The sequence below is a fragment of the Tympanuchus pallidicinctus genome, unplaced genomic scaffold (genome assembly GCF_026119805.1).
Source record: "Tympanuchus pallidicinctus isolate F22 unplaced genomic scaffold, pur_lepc_1.0 scaffold5, whole genome shotgun sequence".
NCBI classification, from domain to species: domain Eukaryota; kingdom Metazoa; phylum Chordata; class Aves; order Galliformes; family Phasianidae; genus Tympanuchus; species Tympanuchus pallidicinctus.
In genome coordinates, this window is record NW_026294769.1 from 35,013,260 (window position 1) to 35,031,651 (window position 18,392).

At 38.0% G+C, this 18,392-nt stretch overlaps 1 protein-coding gene across 5 annotated transcripts in view; it reads right to left on the reverse strand.

Moving 5' to 3' along the window:
* Positions 1-18,392, reverse strand: part of NOL4 (nucleolar protein 4) — a 186,038-nt gene that overhangs the window by 19,265 nt on the left and 148,381 nt on the right. For all 5 annotated transcript variants that reach the window (XM_052704404.1, XM_052704402.1, XM_052704405.1 and 2 more), the window contains one exon: positions 16,285-16,398. In XM_052704404.1, the coding sequence (XP_052560364.1) occupies positions 16,285-16,398 (114 nt within the window). The remainder of the gene's footprint in view (positions 1-16,284; positions 16,399-18,392) is intronic.

The window sequence follows — 18,392 nt, forward strand, 5'->3', positions numbered from 1 at the left end:
AATCACAGATGGGAAGCTAGACATGAGTCACCAGTGTGCCCTTGCAGCCCAGAAAGCCAACTGTATATCCTGGGTGCATTAAAGAAGCATGATCAGCAAAGTGAGGGAGGTGATGCTTCCCCTCTATTCTGCGCTGGTGTGACTTCATCTGGAATAATGTGTCCAGATGTGGAATCCTCAGTACAGAAGAGATGAGGACTTGTTGGAGCACATCCAGAGGAGAGCCACACAAATGACCCAAGGGATGAAATACCTTCCTACAAGGAAAGGCTGAGGGAGCTGGGGCTGTTCAGCCTGGAGAAGGCTCCAGGGAGACCTGAAAACAGCCTTTCAATATCTAGAGTTGGGCTATGAGAAGGAAGGGTACAGTTCTTTAGCAGAGTCTGTTGTGATAGGACAAGAGGAAATAGTTTCAAACTGGAAGAGAGGAAACTTAGATTGGACAAAAGAAAAAAATCTTTTACAGTGAAGGTGGTGAGGTACTGAAACGTTGCCCAGAGAGGTGTTGAATGCCTCATCCTTGGAGACATTCAAGGTCAAGCCAGACAGGGCTCAGAGCAACCTGATGTAGCACAGATGTTCCTGTTCATTGCAGGGAAGTTGGACTAAATGGCCTTTAAGAGTCTCTTCCAACTCAAATGAGTCTGTGACTCAATGATTTATGGATGAGGCCTATGCGCAACCAGGAGAGAGACTCCTGTTTTTGGTCTGTTTTTTTTTCCCCCCAGAAGTATTAAGAATAGATTTGAACAAACTAACTAAATTAAAATACAAAGTCAACTCCAAATGTTTTTAAAGGACTCATGCCAAATACTCTTTAGATTTTTTTTAGGAACTGTTTTGATAGTTCAGTGTAGACTTGCCAGTGAAGTCAAGAGGATCCTAATTGCTGTTCTCACATATGCACACTATTTCTTCTCTTGAAAGGAACAGCTGGGAGACTGCACAGCTTTCCACTTCCTAATCTCTTTATTCAGACCTAGATCTTATTTTTCATTACTTCCCTCTCTGCATCATTTTTATGTATTTAAGGCAGGTATGTTAAAAAAATCAAGGGAAAGCCCATTCTTAGGAATTTTCTGTCACAAAGATAACATCAAATGAAAAAAGTGCAAGAGATGCAAGACATTTCTGACAGAAGAGTTGTTATTAATGATTTTGATCCGTATTTTATCATATCCATAATGATTAATGATCCATATTTTAAAGACAAAAAATGATTAATATAATTTTTCAAATAGTGGTATATTGGTATAATAGTTTTTCCATAATATTTCCATAAATAGTGGAAATATTGTTATAGACTACTTGAGCTACATCAGGCATAATAGAGTTCAATTAGGAATCCTAACTCCCTGCAACATGAATGGAGATGTGCGAGATCTTGAAGTGCCCATCAAAATACTGTTAGCTGCCAAAAGTTCAAGAAAAAAAAAAGAAAAGAAATAAAAAAAGAAAAACTACCATATTTCAGTTTCTGATTATAAAGGTAGTAGGTTCCTTATGTTTTGCAGTTATTAACACTGAAATGAATTGCCAGAATCAGTGCTGTCACCAGGCATCAAAATTGACAAAGCCAGAGCTTGACAAGAAATGAAAGCATGAGACTAGCAAGGAGAAAGATCAAAACATAAAGGTGCTATTGTGGAGAAGACAGAAAAACACACTTTAGTCTTCTGCACTCCTGATGACATGACACATTATTTGTAGATCGGAACGAGTATGTTAACCTTAAATAAAAGGTTAGTGTTTTCACACTGCAGAGTTTGAGCTGTGTGGGTTTTTTGGTGATTTTTTTGTTTTGTTATTGTTTTAACTCCTGCCACCTCTTCTACAGAACAGAAAACTTTCAGAAGAGAGACTCAGACAATTGTTGCAAGGAGTTGTCAGAGAACCACTTTTGTTGGAGTGATAGCAAAGCAGAGGGATTGTTTTTCATTGCCTGTCAGCTACATGCAGTTCGTTATCCACTGTGATAACAGAACATGAGCTTTCAGAGGTCACCAGAACTGCTGGCTGAGCATGGAAACACAAACAAGCTGGGCTTGTGGTCTATATATCTCTAATGCAAAGTCACTGGGGAAAGGAGAGACTGGGTTCTTCTAAAGATTGGTTCTCTCTCTGCTTCAATTGAGGATAGCTTTTATATTCTGTGGTGCTTGAGACAAACTCACTTTCTTCAGTGAAGTTCAAAATAGGTGATTCCCAATGTGTTTTCACCTGGAAAGTGCCCTGCAAGTTACCTTTATGGCTCCTGCTGTTCTTGTCTTAGGCAGAAGTTACAGTGGTTCATAAGATACTTGAGCATTCCCTGTTATATTAAGAAGGAAATCTGAAACTTGGATATGGTCGTGCTCTTGTCTAGCTTTAATGTAGGAAAAAATGCACTTTGCTAATGGTTTCTCAACTAATAGTATTAACTGAAAATCTCAACACAGAGACATAGTGCAAGACTGCATACTGCACTGCAGTGTACGCACAGCTTCATTAGTGTGATTTTAAATAATGTGCCCAGTGATAGCCAGCACCAGATTAGGAACTTCTACTGCACTTGGCTTGAGAAAGTAAACTGCTGCTGTGCCTTTGAATCTTGGCAAAACTCCTCTGTGTTCATGGTGTTCTTCACAAAATACATGGCATTTATCTTAGAGAAAGCCCAATTTGTTTCAATTCAGAGGGACAAAAGTGCCACACAAAGAGCAGAGTAGTCCTCAGAGCTACAATTTAATGGAGGAAGATGAGAGGAGAGATGATGGTTGGAACTGTTGCTTTATCCCCATTGTACCAACAGAGAGAAGAGATTTGTTAAGGTCCAGACTTCACACAGATGTTTTTCCTCTTAGGATAGGCAGATACAAAGGCAAATTTTGAATGAAGACCTGCACAGCATAAGATAGCTCAAGGCATGGGACTAAGGGAGAGGGCTAGTTGAGCCTGTTCCTAAGGGGACTTCAATTGCTAAGTGCCCCGCCTCAAAAGTGAAGCACCAGGATGCTCCTGATACAATGAGATTAACTGCAAATCTGAAGAAAATACATGTAAAACTTCAGTGGAAATTAGACACAGCCTTCTGAGCAGGAAAGCAATTGTTATGTTTCTGCATATATCCCTTGTCCTTTGAAAGCCTGCTTCTCTGCAGCATCTAGCACCTTGCAGAAGGTGGTCGTGGATCTTTTTTGCTGCCTTTTCATTGACAGGAAGTACAGACAGAGGAGTCTGAATGCCTGACCATTCTAACAAACAGCATAAACTGCGTGGAAGCAATGTTGTCACTTCCCATCCCATGAGCAGTTTTGCCTTCAGGTAGTGCTGTTGAATGAATCAACATATTACTGAAATTGAGGCACGGTGATAGAGATGTAGCAGTACCTGCTGCTGAACCAGAAAGATGCAATGTGAAATTCCTCTGTTGCCGCATACACCTCTGGTTCAGAACAGGCCTTGCAACGCCTCAGGCAACTCTGCTTTTATCATCACAGTGATGGTTTTTTCCTTTTCGTAGATGTGTGTACTGTTCTCAAGAAACTGTGTCAGTTCCATTACCCCTTGCCAGTATGTTATTTTATCATTATTATTATGGGCAACAAGTTCAGTTGGGATAGATGAATATCACTCCATTCAGTGCAATAGAACTGTGGCACTAGAGAACTTTTCAAAACTCATGAATCAAGTATTTAAAAAGCATGCAGGGGAAATTGTGTGGGAGAAGTGGAGCAATGCTTGTGCCAGCTTTGTGGATTTATTACTATAGTATCATCACAGGCAATATAATTACACCTCCCACTATAGGTCTTTTCATTTCGTACTTTATACATGGCATCACTCTTGTAAGGAGAGATAATAACCACTTTCCAACCACCCAAGAAAGGTTGAGGTCACAGTCTGGTAACAAAGAAGGAACTGCTTACCCCTTTCCAAGGATCAGGACTCACCAAAAACTCCAAAGGGAGAAATCACCAAGTAGAGATAATTCCATTGCAGCTGCCAGCCCTTCAGAGAGGTTCTGGTCACACAGGTGAATGCTTCCACCTGTGCTCCCAGGGATGGCTACATCGCTTCACCAGGTGCTCAGTCACGGGTTCAGGCTGTGAGATAATGTTTCCCATCCAATTCCCAACCACTGACAGGATATTTTCTAGATAAAAATAGCTTTCTATACATCTCTTGTCTCTGAGGTATGGAGATTCGACTGCTCAAAAAGATTTTACTGGAAAATTACAGAATATGGTTTGGAATTTTTGTGCTTTTTTCCTATTTTTCTTTTGTGCTTCACATTCTTTTAATACTGCACATATTACTTTCCACAGTGAAGGGAAACACTATATATTAGACTCCAAATGAAATTCTTTTTCATTTAGATACAGGAGATGATAGCCTAGACGTGAAGTGCTTGAGGTCATTGTGGAAGTTTCACCCAATTAAAAATGCCTCTGTGTTCTGCCTTGAAAAGGAAAAACATCCTGGAGATTCCAGTAGCATATTGCCATTTTTAAAGAATGGTGTCTCTGCCATGGGTAAATTCCAATAGGAGTTACAGATAACTGCCTTACAAAAAGAGTTTTCTTGTCTTAAAATAAGAGAGTGTACAGTTGCTTTCCTGTACACATTTAATGACTGGTTCTTGTTTTCAACAGGTTCAGATGTCTTGAAGTGTTTTGCCCTGTGGTTGATATATTTGATTCCTAACTACTCAATTTCAAACTTGCCTTAAAATCTGAACTGTACGTTTGTGAAAAACAAAATCATTTCTATGAATTTAATGCATGTTTTTAAACACTGCCTCGGGTACAGCTTGACTTTTACAGTTAAAATAGAAAAAGACTTTTAAAAATAAAAGGTATCTTAAAAAAAAAAAAACCCTCCCCACTATGTCTCTAACCATTTAATAGCAGGGAAATGCTTTGCTAGTGAAGAAGACCAACTCTAAATATTTTAATGAACTCAGTGCATGTCCTTTGATTTCAGTTTTGTATTTTAAAAGAAGATTCAATAAATAAGTGATGCTTTGGGGTATGGCCTTTTGATTCCATAACTGTAAAACCATAGCAATGTAAGTGGCTGGACAAAACAAAGAAATGATCTCTGATTGGGCTTTGAAGGATGCAAAGTCTGATTTGCTTCATTAATGGGGACAGTAAAACTGAAGCTTAATATGAAATATCATGAGTAATAAGCATTAAATTTGTGCACTGCAGTACAAATCTGTTCCCCAAATATTCTCATTTCAGGGGAGGATTTGCCTGGCACAATGCCTGAGCTGTTGGCCACTGCCTACTTGGCTGCCTTGCCCTGCACCTAGCCTCTATGGCAGCTGGTGCTGATTCCAGGCGATGCACTCAATTCCTGCTCCCACTGTTGGTTTTTTGTTTGTTTGTTTGTTTTTTTCTTAGAAAAATATGTTTCTAAATTTAGTTTAGGGACATCAAGCCAGTTGTTGAATTACAAACATGATCTTGCTATCAAACAGAAGCAGTCTGTGCATATATTTCCAAATATATTTCCTGTGTGGAGAATTGCCTTGTTCTGAGGAATACAACTGAACACATTTTGCAGTTGATGCTTTGAATTTAAAAGTAATCTGTGATTGTTTAAAATCTTCTAAATCTACTTACTTTACTAACCAAAACCAAAACACATCACTGTTCTCTTGAAAAATAAGGATTTGCACATGCACATTGTGTGTTTGTGCTGATTTCATAGAATCATTAAGGTTGGAAAACATCTCTAATATCATCAAGTCCAACTGTCCACCTACCACCAATATTGTCCATTAAACCATGTCCCAAAATACCACATCTTCTCTTTCCTTAAACACTTCTAGGGATGGTGATACCACAACTTCCCTGGGCAGCCTGTTCCAATGCCTCACCACTCTTGGAGAAGAGTTTTTCCCTAATATCCAACTGGTGCAACTTGAGGCCATTACATCTCTCCCTATCACAGTTAACTGGGAGAAGACTCTGACCCCCAGCTTACTACAACCTCCTCTCATAGAGTTGTAGAGAGCAATAACGTCTCCCTTCAGCCTCCTCTTCTCCACACTGAACAATACCGGTTCTTTCAGCCATCCCTCATAAGACTCGTGCTCCAGACCTTCACAGCTTCATTACTCTTCTCTGGATGTGCTCCAGGTCCTCAATGTCCTTCTTGTAGTAAGGGGTTCAAAACTGAACACAGTGCTCGACAAGTGGCCTCATCAGCGCAGAGTATAGAGGGATGTCATCTCCCTGCTTCTGCTGACAACACTATTTCTAATATAATTCCTTATGGTTACAAAGGTGTTCAGCAGAACAGCCTGCTCTGAAGGTGCAACACATCTCTTATGCAGAGAGGTGCCAGAAATAATCGTGCTTGTTAAGGCTCCGTGGGGATCAAAAATACCAAGGAATTATAAATTGGCTCACAGTTTCAGCTAAGAATAGTTGGTCAGATATTTGCTGCCAAAACATTTCATTAAACTGGCTCAAATTCTGTATGACAGCAGGGATTTACTCCCAGAAACAACATCCCCACTCCATGCTGTAAGTGAAGCCCTTAGCTAAACACGGGAAAGACAAAATTAGACCTTTATATACTTGTCTAGAAACATCTGACAGACTAGAAAGAGCTTCATGTTTAATATCTTCTTGTATGCGAAAGGAAGGGATCATTAAATATCTCTTATTCCTGGCTTTCAACATAAAAATGGGAAGAACAAAAGGCCAAAATCTATGCCTTTGGGCCTGAGTCTCCTGAGAACAGTTATATCCATATTTCCATCAGCCTTTCCTCTTCTGTCTTCTTGACAGAAGACAAATATTAAAGACAGGGTAAGACAACTATTTTGGTCCCCGTTCATTTGCATTCCATATAGAGTAGGGAAGGGGATAAGATTATTTTAAAATTAATGTCCAAAAAACATTCCTGAGCCTTCAGCTTTATCAACCTCCAGAACAGAAAACTGACACAGCATCAATTTTACCTCATGTTCAAGATTGCAGTTCTGAATGTTCAAAATGTTAGCAGACTGAAACTCAGCACAGAGAGCCTGGAAAAATAAAGCTTTTTCTAGTTTAATGATCTCTGTGTTAAGGTGAAAAATTACCTGCTCACCTTAAGGCCCCAGTGTAAATCCAAAGCATGAAATTATTCTCAATTGCATGCCTTGCACATTATTCCTTTCAAGTACATGCTGCAAATTTAACACAGGCTGGGCTGACTGCGGCAGGAGGGGGTTGCCCTGTGATACTCAGCAGTTCTTTCCAGCTGCATCTGCGAATAGCACAACTCCATCCAGCACTGCTGAAATCAGGAATTTTGCCACTGACTTGAAAGGCAGCGGGATTTAAAATTACAATGCATGCTGCTTATTTTCTTCCCCTTGACAATATGGTTGATGCATTGTGGGTAGGAAGCTGAGTTTCCCACTACTGGTACATAATTTGGTCCCTTGACAATAATCCACATGCAGCTAAATGGTGCCTGCATAACATTTTGTGCCTCAGTGGTTAAAGCATATCATTTGCAATCACAAAAGCAAACCATAGCCCAACTCAGAAGTAAAATTATCATTAGGTGGGGAAATGATGGAAGTGTATAAAGCCTGAAACGCAAACTGGTGTGTGGTTATCCAAGGATAGTACAGTCTTCTCACTGATAATTTTGAACACAGATAAAATAGGATAGGTACTGAGATACAGAAATTACTCATGGCCCTATTAAATACCAAATCACAAGCAGGAGACTGAACACAAAATAACTATCAACTATCATTAATACAGCTATTATAAATACGATAATGAAAATATCATTAATACAGTAGGAGGCATTGAACTCTGCAAAGTAAAGTGACTTTGCCTTGTGTAATTTCTGGGATTCCGGTTTCTATCTGGTTGCTTTATATTAAGGGAATTGTCTCTTTCCATTTGTTCTTTTCTGAGGCTCCATAAGCCTCCAATTCTGAAGCAAAAATGACTTTGAGGTGAAATTGTTTAGGTTTTATGGAAATACACTGCAGTGTCCCTCTGCACTGTTGCCACTTCTTGTCAGCATGAATGAAGCATCTTTCCTTTCCCATCCTCTAGAGAAAATTAGGCTCCATGAAACCCAAGAGGTAGGGCACCTCCTCCACCTCTTACAAGGATTAGAGCTGGTGTGCTCTTCCTGCATACTGAACAACTGTGGCAAGGACTCAGTCTCCCTGAAATAAGACCACCTCCTTGTGCCTGCTGTATTTGTTGCTTTCTGTCACAGAAGCTCTGCATCAAAGGGCATGGTCCAGCTCTCCATTGGGAGACAGGGAGACATTTCTGCATAACTCCTTTTTATGTTACTAATATTGTCCAATCTGCCCTGGATATGAAAACAGGCAGTATAAATAACAGAATAACAGAATTAATACAGCATTTAAGAGCTGTACTCTTTGTCTCTTCCTTCCTCCTTCAAGTCATAGTAGCCATTCATCAGGAAGGAGTATACACACTGACACAAATATCCTCCTTCCTTCTTTCCTACTGTTTGAATTGTAATACAGGAAATACCTGCTCATTGTCAAGATTGAGAGGCTATGAATTTGTGGCAAAGACGAAACAAATTCTGTCCTCAAATATGAAGGTTTAAAGATCTTTTCTCCCTCATTGCCAAACGCCACATACAGTAGTCCTGAAATGGAGGTCCATGCCCTCCCTGCAATTCAAGTTTTCAATTAGTTTTTTCCACAATGGTTTTAGATTTACCTGTAATTTGTCCACCAATAACTTCCTTCCTTTTATACCTGGTCGAAAATAGCTAGGCATTTAGGTTTTTGGGTTTTGTTAATAAACTATACTTGAAGAGTCTTTCTTTAGGTCAACCCCCTTGTTACAGGTACAGAAACAACAACAGATATTGTATGGAAGTATATCATTAACATGTCCTAACAAGTCTCTATTTCTTCAAAAATGAACATTAAGGAATTAGATGTAAATGGGATGAAACACAGTATTGGTGGTCTCCATGTATGCATTTATTAATATTCAGACGTATTGCATTTACACAGAACCAGTATCCACTCTGCAACTGGCACTTGTATCAAGCTACTCTATTCAGGTTGCTGCTATGACAACTATCCAGAGGCAAATGTCAGGTCAGCTTCCAGCTTATGTGTCTGGGCCATAATTGCTTCGTCAGACACCTAACAGCAACCTACTCCTACTTCTCTAACAGTAAAAAAGATATTGTAAAAAATATGAAATGTTGCAATATTCTTAACACTCTATTCATATGCATTGAAAAGTTTAGATTTCCCTTCTCTTTGTCCCCTAGCCTGGCATAGGGCGTGAGAATACATCTACAGTGCCTGTTTGCAAATTTATATTCATTTACATCTCACTGTAAACCTGGAGTCATCTTATCCTTGGGAGCTGGATATTATCCTCCACTCCATCATGATGATTATTGATATTTCATTTTCCTGACTACAAATGACAGCATTGGGAAAAAAAAAATATAGCTGCCCTCTTGATGAGAAGAAAAAAGAATGCATTCAGTATTTATCATGTTATCAGCTACATCATAAAGAACTACTTCATAGCATCTTAGTGCACCCAAGTGACTTACTCTTATCAACTTGAAAAATTCAAATAATCGAAGACTCTTTTACTGAGTTTAGCTTTTATAATTAAACTGATGACTTCTATAGACTCCAGACTATCTTCCACATATTTATCTTAATCTTATTCTAATTTTATGTTATATTTTTTAACATATAACTAAGAAAAAACTTTTACTATTATGTTGAGGATATGCAAACTTTTCTGGCATACCAAATAGGGAATGAAATAATGAAAGCAGAGATAAAGTTAAAGAAAGTAATGTTGTAACTGCAGAGTTGTCTCACAGCTATCTCCAAATATGATCTGATGTGAAGAATTAAAGAAAGCCTGCATATAATTGGTTTGTTCAGTGGAAGGGTAATTGTCTTCCATGTGCACATGAAGATGTACACATATCCCAGTAGTCTCTTTTTTTTACCTCTCATTTGCCTTGTAGGCAGTGATAACAAATAGCTAAATTAAATCAAACAAAACCAATTATGTATTTTACAAGAAAAGTTTTATCCAGATTTCTATGTGCAGTGAAGGTATGAGGCCATCACCTTGATCCGGCTGTAAAATTGTCTCACTGTTGTTGATTTCAGCTACTCTCTGGAATGAAATTTCACTGTAGTTCTTGAATTCAGATTTTTAAAAATGACAATGCAGAATTCTTTTTCTTAACATGTATGTTCTATGAAATACTGCCTGTCAAGCACTCTGTAGAGAGTCTACTAATTAAAAACCTCAAATTTTGGCTGAGAAATGCTTTTGTTAGGATGGGAGATATGTAAGGTAACTTTCACTTTCCTCTGAGCTTAACCTCTCTTTTATCTCAACTTGCCATTTGCTGTGTAACTAAGAATCGTACATTGAAATCCTATTACTTAAGGCATAAGGCTGAAAGAAGTGCATGTAGATCACTTTTTTAGCTGCTCAAAAACTTCTGCATGCTAAAGTAGCATTTCCATAACACTAGTCACTGAAATGGAGGTCAAACTGCTAGAATAACGTGAATTGAATTGAGATAGAATCCCATCCACTGGCTTCGCAGTCATATGTGACTTCCATTCTACCTACAAACATAATAATGAATTCTTAAGGGTCCAGATTCCTATGCAATACCAATCACCATGATGCTGCTGAAGCTATCTCAATTTTTTTTTTAATGATCTGGCTATCTATGTGTAGATAATAATATTCTGTAATTCAGTTCTTCTACTTTCTGCTATTTATCCTCCCTCCTACATGCTCATATTTTGTTTTGATGTTCAAAACTTTACTTCAATTATAAGGATAATGTTTGTTCATAAGTTTTGCAACATGACAGCATGCAAAATATTATTTCTAAGGAAGAAAACAATGAAACATAAGGCAGCTGTTGTAAAAAAAATTACACGTGTCCAAATATATGTGAAGGCTTTTTTTTTTGTTGCTGTTGTTTTAAATTTGCTTTTCCAATGGAAGATTTCAACTAGAATAAATAAAAGAGCAGGTGCTCCAACATAGAATCATAGAATTGCTAAGGTTAGAAAAGACCTTAAAGATCATGAAATCCAAATGCAACTTCACTATGCTACTCCCTCCACTAATTCATGTCCCTGAGCACCACTTCCAAATGGTTTTTAAACTTATCCAGGAATGGTGACTCAACATGCACATATTAACTTTCATAAACTACTATTTTCCTTTAGACCTTCCCTTGGAAAATTTTCCTTGGTCTTTCTGATTTCAGAAAGGATGGTAACAACATTAATCCACCTCACTTTCCACACATAACTCAGTCCAGCTCTGCTCGAGACTGTCTTAAGGTGAGGGTTCATGAAAACTACACCACAAAAATAACTTTTCTGAAGAAGCTGAGACTGACAGCAGTTAGGCTCCTAACGCAATATTTCAGTTTCTCTGACTGACAAGAAGCAGAGCCACAGAGCTTAAGGTTCCTGAACAGCCACTCACAGAAGAGGCACCCAGGCTCCATTTGCTGCCCAGGACAGCAATGGCCAGATGGCTTTAACAGAACTTCTATTTATTTAATCACTCTCCTTTTGTCCAACCAAGACTATTTGGTTCTGTAAAGTAAGAGATACAATAAAAGAAGTCATCCTGTTCACAGTATGTAATGAATGCATGTAAAAGGGGTGTACCTCAGCTCTATGTAATGCTTTACAAGACTCCCTTGTTGATGTTAGTCCTTAAGGTTCACTTCAGAGTAACTGGTTCATAGTGAATATTGCTAGAGTTGTAATGAGGATCTTGAAAGATTAGTCCAGGGGCATCACTCAGAACCAAAACAAACCAGTAGGATTCAGATAATATTTCTTCTGTCATTGACTTGAAGCATGTAATAAGAGGATTACCTAACAATTGTTTCCACATTTTGGTCATCTCTGAAGAAAATGCCCACAAAATGCACGACTGGAATCATCCTGTTTTAGAATCTGGACTCTACAAAGGTGAACTGCAGAGCAACACAAAAGCTCTTCATTACTTTTGCACCCAATTTCTCATCTGGGTGATAGAAAGATCAATAAACCCAGGCCAGTGAGTGTGGACATTCCACTCTTGGGCAGTATTATCAGCAAACCTATATACTTTGAATAGGTAAATCTACCAAACTTGTGCAGTGGAATAAATTATTTTAAATACTAGTCAGAAATAAAAAGTGGAAGAACAGAACTTTTCCATCAGGTAACATTTCCAGTATGGGACTTCTCAGCACTTAGATCATAAGCCAACAAACAGAGCTTGAGCTCAAAATAATGGAAGCGCACTGAAGCTAAAGAGAATACTTGAGAAACACCTAACACAACAGACAGACAAAGGTACTATCTTCCAAGTTCCTGTGATCTAGTAAACGTGTTTATATTCCTTACAGAGAAGTCTCAGAAAGTGACAATGTCTTCAGTGTTACTCTTTGAGACCAGCTTGCATAAACCTATTTTTAAATTTGGATTTTCGCAGGCAGAAATTTTCTGCACTTAAAGTTTCCATTGCTTTGGTTTTTAAGCTGGTTATTTTTCCTGAGTGAAAACTGGCGTATTTTTTTATCAAGTCACTAGTACTATATGCAAAGCCATATTTTAATTTGGAAAGTTGCGTTATTTTACTAAAGCACAGACTTACAGTAGGGATTTATATTCAACATACTCAGAGCTTCCTGCTAAGAGACTGTTGTGTAAGAGAAGCAGTGGTAAAACAGAGGAGAGGAAAGAGCAAATAAAGAGAGCTCAGGAAGCTGCTGAAATTGCATCTCAATTTCAGGACTGAATATCAGAGTTGTGTTCATTACACGATGTTTCCAGTCACCCTTGCAGTGGCAAGGTGTCCTTGAGCTATTTGAACGAGGCAAAGAATGTGACAGGGGACTAACATCAACCCTATGTACCAGTGGAGGTGGTTTTATTCAGTGGTGACATTATACCGCTTCTAAACACGTACCACTCACTGCACAGACCCTGCAAGACAGAGGTAATAAACCTGAGGCAAGCACTTCTTAGCAGCATAAATACAGAAACATTTTCTGTATAGCTGGAGAGAGAATGAGCAAGTGTGAGAACATGAGAATGAGTACAGAAGGAAGAGTGACTGGGACCTTCCAGTATTCGTTCTGGTTTGCTAACAGATTTGATTGGTCAAATTACTGTTTCCTTATAAAGACTGCCATGCATATGCATTATTTTCTATCTGTATATTACATATTTCTATATATCTTTTCAGTATCTATAGAAGGGTTATAAGAAGAAAGAGAAAAGACTTTTTAGTAGGGTTTGTTGTGATAGGACAAAGGGAAATGGTTTCAAACTAGAAGAGGGGAGATTTAGATTGAATATAAAGACATTTTTTACAATAAGGGTGGTGAGGAACAGCTTGCCCAGAGAGATGGTGAATGCCCCATCCCTGGAGACACTCAAGGTCAGGCTGGACAGGGTTCTGAGCAATCTGATGTAGCTGTATGTTTCCCTGTTCATTGCAGGGGAGTTGGAGAAGGTGGCCTTTAAAGGTCCCTTCCAACTCTAAGGATTCTGTGACTGTACCTACAGAAGTACATTTGCCATACTCTGAAAAAATACTTCAGAAAACTATCCATAAAATGCATATGCATGTTTGTATCTTCTGAGAAGATGGTGATGGTATTCAAATTACATCTAGCTCTGAGGCAGACTGACCCCTTTGGGGAAAAAAAGGCAGATTTCACCATGCTGCATGCACAGTGCACATAAAGCATCTTTAATGCAATGCTTCTACTCGCATCTGAGTGGAAGTGCTGGAGGAGTGATCTTACCAAGTCCTCTTAATGATCTATTTTCCAGAATTACCTAACATTTGTTCCCTGACAGAAAGTCTCCTGATAAAATTTATCAAATGGTAGTTTCCATTATCTACAGTTTATTTCCCTTTTCCTCCTCCCAAATTTCCACTGAAGCCTGAGTCCACTTCATTTGTTTAATGCCTAACTTTGGGAATACACATTCAAAAAGGAAAAGCAGAGCCATATTAACAGGAAGATAAATTTCTTTTTGTTTGCCTTATTTTGGTTTTGGTTTGTTTTTTTTTTTAAATTGACTTTGTTTTAACTTTTAAATTTGTTTTTGTTTTCAAAACTACAGAACAGTAAAAAAAAGATGGAAGATGAACTCAACTTCCTCAACCTTATTCTGTTCAAGAAAAAAAAAAAACACTGAAAATATTTCATTTTGGATATATGTAAGAAAGGCAAATAAAGTATAAAAGTAAATAAAAAGTAAAAATAAGAAAAAATAAGAAGAGAAGGATAAAGTCCTTTTATCTATGAATCATTTTCTCCAGATACAGGCTCACTTCCCATCTCAGCATGACAGCACAGTTCTTTATGTTAAATATTCCACTAAGAAATATTCCAGAATACTTTCCTCTCAATCTACTTTATTAATGTTATGTATTTGGAACAAATAACTACAGTTCAATGGAACTGGGGCTAGAACCAAGGTTTTCTACTTCTCTAATTAGCATCCTAACTCTTCACCCTCCTAGGGTAAATTTCTTACTGTAGGTTTCATGAAGCTACCAATAGACCTTCCCATAGGTGTTTTTTTTTCTCCAAAAAAAAAAAATTCAGTACATTTATCCTAAATTCATGAATAGTTTTGATAGCAACATCCCACATCAAATGAGCTAATTTACTGCTTATTAAATAAAGTATCTGGTGATAGCCCTAACCACAATACTTAGCTACTTTAACATCACTTTGGAAGCAAGATGATCAGTTCAGAGCTGTTCTGCCTACAAATATTGAATTCTATAATTGAAAGAAAAGAACCAGCTCACCCCTTAATAAAAATTGTTACCAAATCCTTCAGTAACACCACAAATTAAAGAAAGAAAAATCCTATTAATAGCTTTCTGATTTCTAGCTACAGCTTTTAAAATGTGCTTATTTCAGCAGCTCTCTGGCTCCTTGGGGAGTACTGTGGGATTTAAATCACTTGAAAACTCTGCCTCACTCTGGATGGACTGAGGAATTGAACCACTCTATTTATGATTATTGAGGTCAGGTTAGTCTCTAGACAGCGCAATGAAAATAGATGATATTTGCACAAGTCTTTTCTCAGCCTCCTTGGGGCAAGAATGTTGATTCTGTAGCTTTTTTGTTGTTGTTGTTCCTGACAAGTGAGGGAAAATAGACAGTATATAAAATCTGCACAATCTGAATGAGCAGTAAGCCGCACTTGACATTGCACTACTTTGACGTTCTATGGGATTTGTAAACCTTAATATAAATATACGGCATTATTGAAAATACTAAAAAAAATTTAAGAACAAAAGGACATACCACTATCAACTCTCACATCTGAAGTTATCAATAATCTAAGCATAGTACTAAGAATCCTTTATTCAGCTAGGGCAGGACCTGGGGGAAATAAATGGACTGAAATGAACAGTGTAAAGGAAATTCTTCTTTCAAGCACTGCATTCTGCAAAAAAAAGTTCACCTACCATAACAGAAGCATATTTCAGAAAGAGCAGGGATATTACTTGGACTGGGCTTTCTGATAGTTATGAAGAGAAATAAAGACTAGAACGGTTTTTGCAATAAAAATGCTAGACATCCACTGTATCCTTGGAACAACTAAATAATCAAAACCTAAAGTGAGTTATGAGTTTGAATTTTAAGTGTTGAAGGAAAACAAGCAATTCTCAGCAATTTAAAAATAATGAAATCCTATCACACACTATAAAAGCTGAAAATATGCATATGAAAAAAATAAACATTGATATGAGATGAGAACACTCACCAAGTCATTTGATAGCTTTCTTTTTATGTATATTCCAGTAACTTTTCTGTTGTAAGTAAATAGGTATTTTCAGAAACTTACAGAATTGCACATTGCACTTAAAAATACACACAAAAATTGGAAAGGGAGTATGCTCACAGTAAGCAGTCTGACACACGTATGCAAGCACTGTTTCTGATATTTATGTAACACACACACTACATGTTCTGTTACTTATAACTCTAGCAGGCAGACTGTACACTATGTCCTCAAAATCTATAGCTATTAAAAAGCAAATATGCAGCCTTATCCAGCTGAACATTATAATTGTGCTAGGCGCCCTCATGCTTCTCATGTACATATAAACAAAGGCATTAGAGAGGTGCAGCTTCTGCACCACGCTTCATCACGACTGCCAGTTGAAATGAGCTGAGTGTATCGATCAATATGGATGTGGAAGACCCCGAAGAACACAGTACCTGCTGTCTATCCAACCGCATCCTTTTTGCAGCATTTCTGCTTTCACTCTCACAGGCGGAAGCCAGGATACTCTCTGCAACTGCTGAAGTAAGGTGTGAGGGAATAGGTCGTGACTATGAGAGAAAAAAAGAAACACAGAAATTATTTCTAGCCTGATCCACGACATCCTCATTAAAGCTCACAGTGCTGTCACCTAGGCAGGAAGATCGTTCATTGAAATGTAGTTTATACCAACAAAACAGGGAAATGGAACTCGCAAAGATGAAAAATGAAACTAGTTAGATGCTAAAGCTGCAGCTGATTGGCATACCCATGAGAAGCCCTTTCCCCCCACAGCTCTATTGTCCGGTGCGCTCAGTCTGCCTCATTACGCTGTACTTTGCACAGACAGTGGCATATTCTCTGTGTTCCAGCAGCACTCCGGCCGTCTGATTGTTGGTAAGAAAGCCAAACGGCTTTTATCCTGTACAGCATGTGACGGAGACGAGTAGTGGCTTTTTATAGTCATAAAACCCAAAACAAAACAAAAAACCCGGAGTGACTGGGGCTAAGGCATCACTCAGAACAGATTGTCAGAACATTTTGGAGCAGTCTCAATCTGTAGTATGTGAATATTTGCATTCCTTACTGCAACATGACTGATGTGATTAAAATGACTTCTAAAAAAATCTGTTTTCCTCTCGATATTGTCATCCTTCTAACTATGTAGATATTTTGTGGTTTAACTAGATATAGTTCATTATCCACAAACAAAACCCCTTGTTACTAATTTCATAGAATTTACATACTTTAGGTAAAAGATGCAATGAATCACAAAAAAAAAAAAAACAAAACCCAAAACCCTAAACACAAAAGAATGCTAAAATCTGTTTTAGCTCAGTCATGAATTCCAGTATGATCTTCCCTACCCCTTTATCAATAAGACTGTTTACATGTATTTTTCCTAATTACATCCACAGCAACTAAGAGATGAGGCTAACAATAAAACTAGTTATATCTTTGTTAGTATATAAAGATATAGTTGAACTATATAGAAATGAAGAAAATTAGGACAACATCCCAGACACTGTTATATACAAGTGCAACTATGAAAGTAATGCCTTCTATTTTCTTATATTTGCCCACAGTGTCAGAAGCAGAGGTTGGTGTTATTGCAGTAGAAGCTAAACCTCTCCACCAGTATTCCATTACATGTTGTTGCTGTGTGGCAGGTGGCAGCAAAGAGGCAGTTTGACACAATGGTGTCTGACATGGAAGAGCGTATGAAGCCCAGGTGTGTCACTGAATTCCTCCATGTGGGAAAAATTGTACACATTGACTGTCATCAACACAGAATGTTTATGGAGACCAAATAGTGGATGTGAGCACAGTGTGTTTCAGCAGTGGTGGCAGTGATGTGAAGGACAAGCCACAGACCAGGTGACCATGCAGAGCTGTCACACTGTGAAACAAAGAGTGTCTTGATCAGCTCATTCACACAAATTAGCTAATGGTGGTGGCTGTGGTAAGAAATAGTTTTTTGTTCTTGATTTGTCAAATGCTGTTACTGTGCTCTTTGTATCTGTTGTTGTTTCTATGGAAATAAATAGGAGGCATTACTTTGAGTGACCTATGTACATAAACATAAGTGCATTCCAGACATTACAGTTTACTGGACCTTATTCTGAACTTCTGTAAATTTTCAAAGCTTCACTGAACTCAAGTGAACTGTGTGAATTGAATTTATAGCTACTGGGAAATCAGCCATATGTGGTTTGGGGAATTTTTTTTATTTCTTAGTTGTTTTGTTTTTTATTGGGCTGGGCTGCATGCGTGGTTTTTCTTGGGTGGTTCTTGTGGTTCGATTGGTTTTTTTCTTTTCTTATTAAAGAAAAACATGAACCTACTGTGAAATGTCACTGAGTTTTAGAAGCAGATTTTGAAGTACACTGTTCAGTTTTTATATAACCTCCGTGATTCTGAGATCATATTGACACAACAGATTTTATGGCTTTCATACTATTCCAGAAACTGTGAGGAGACCACGACTACATTTTTACCTTTAAAAATTCAAATCAATTTATTGACTTTGAATGTGCTCTGCAGAATGTCATTTTATCATCTCATT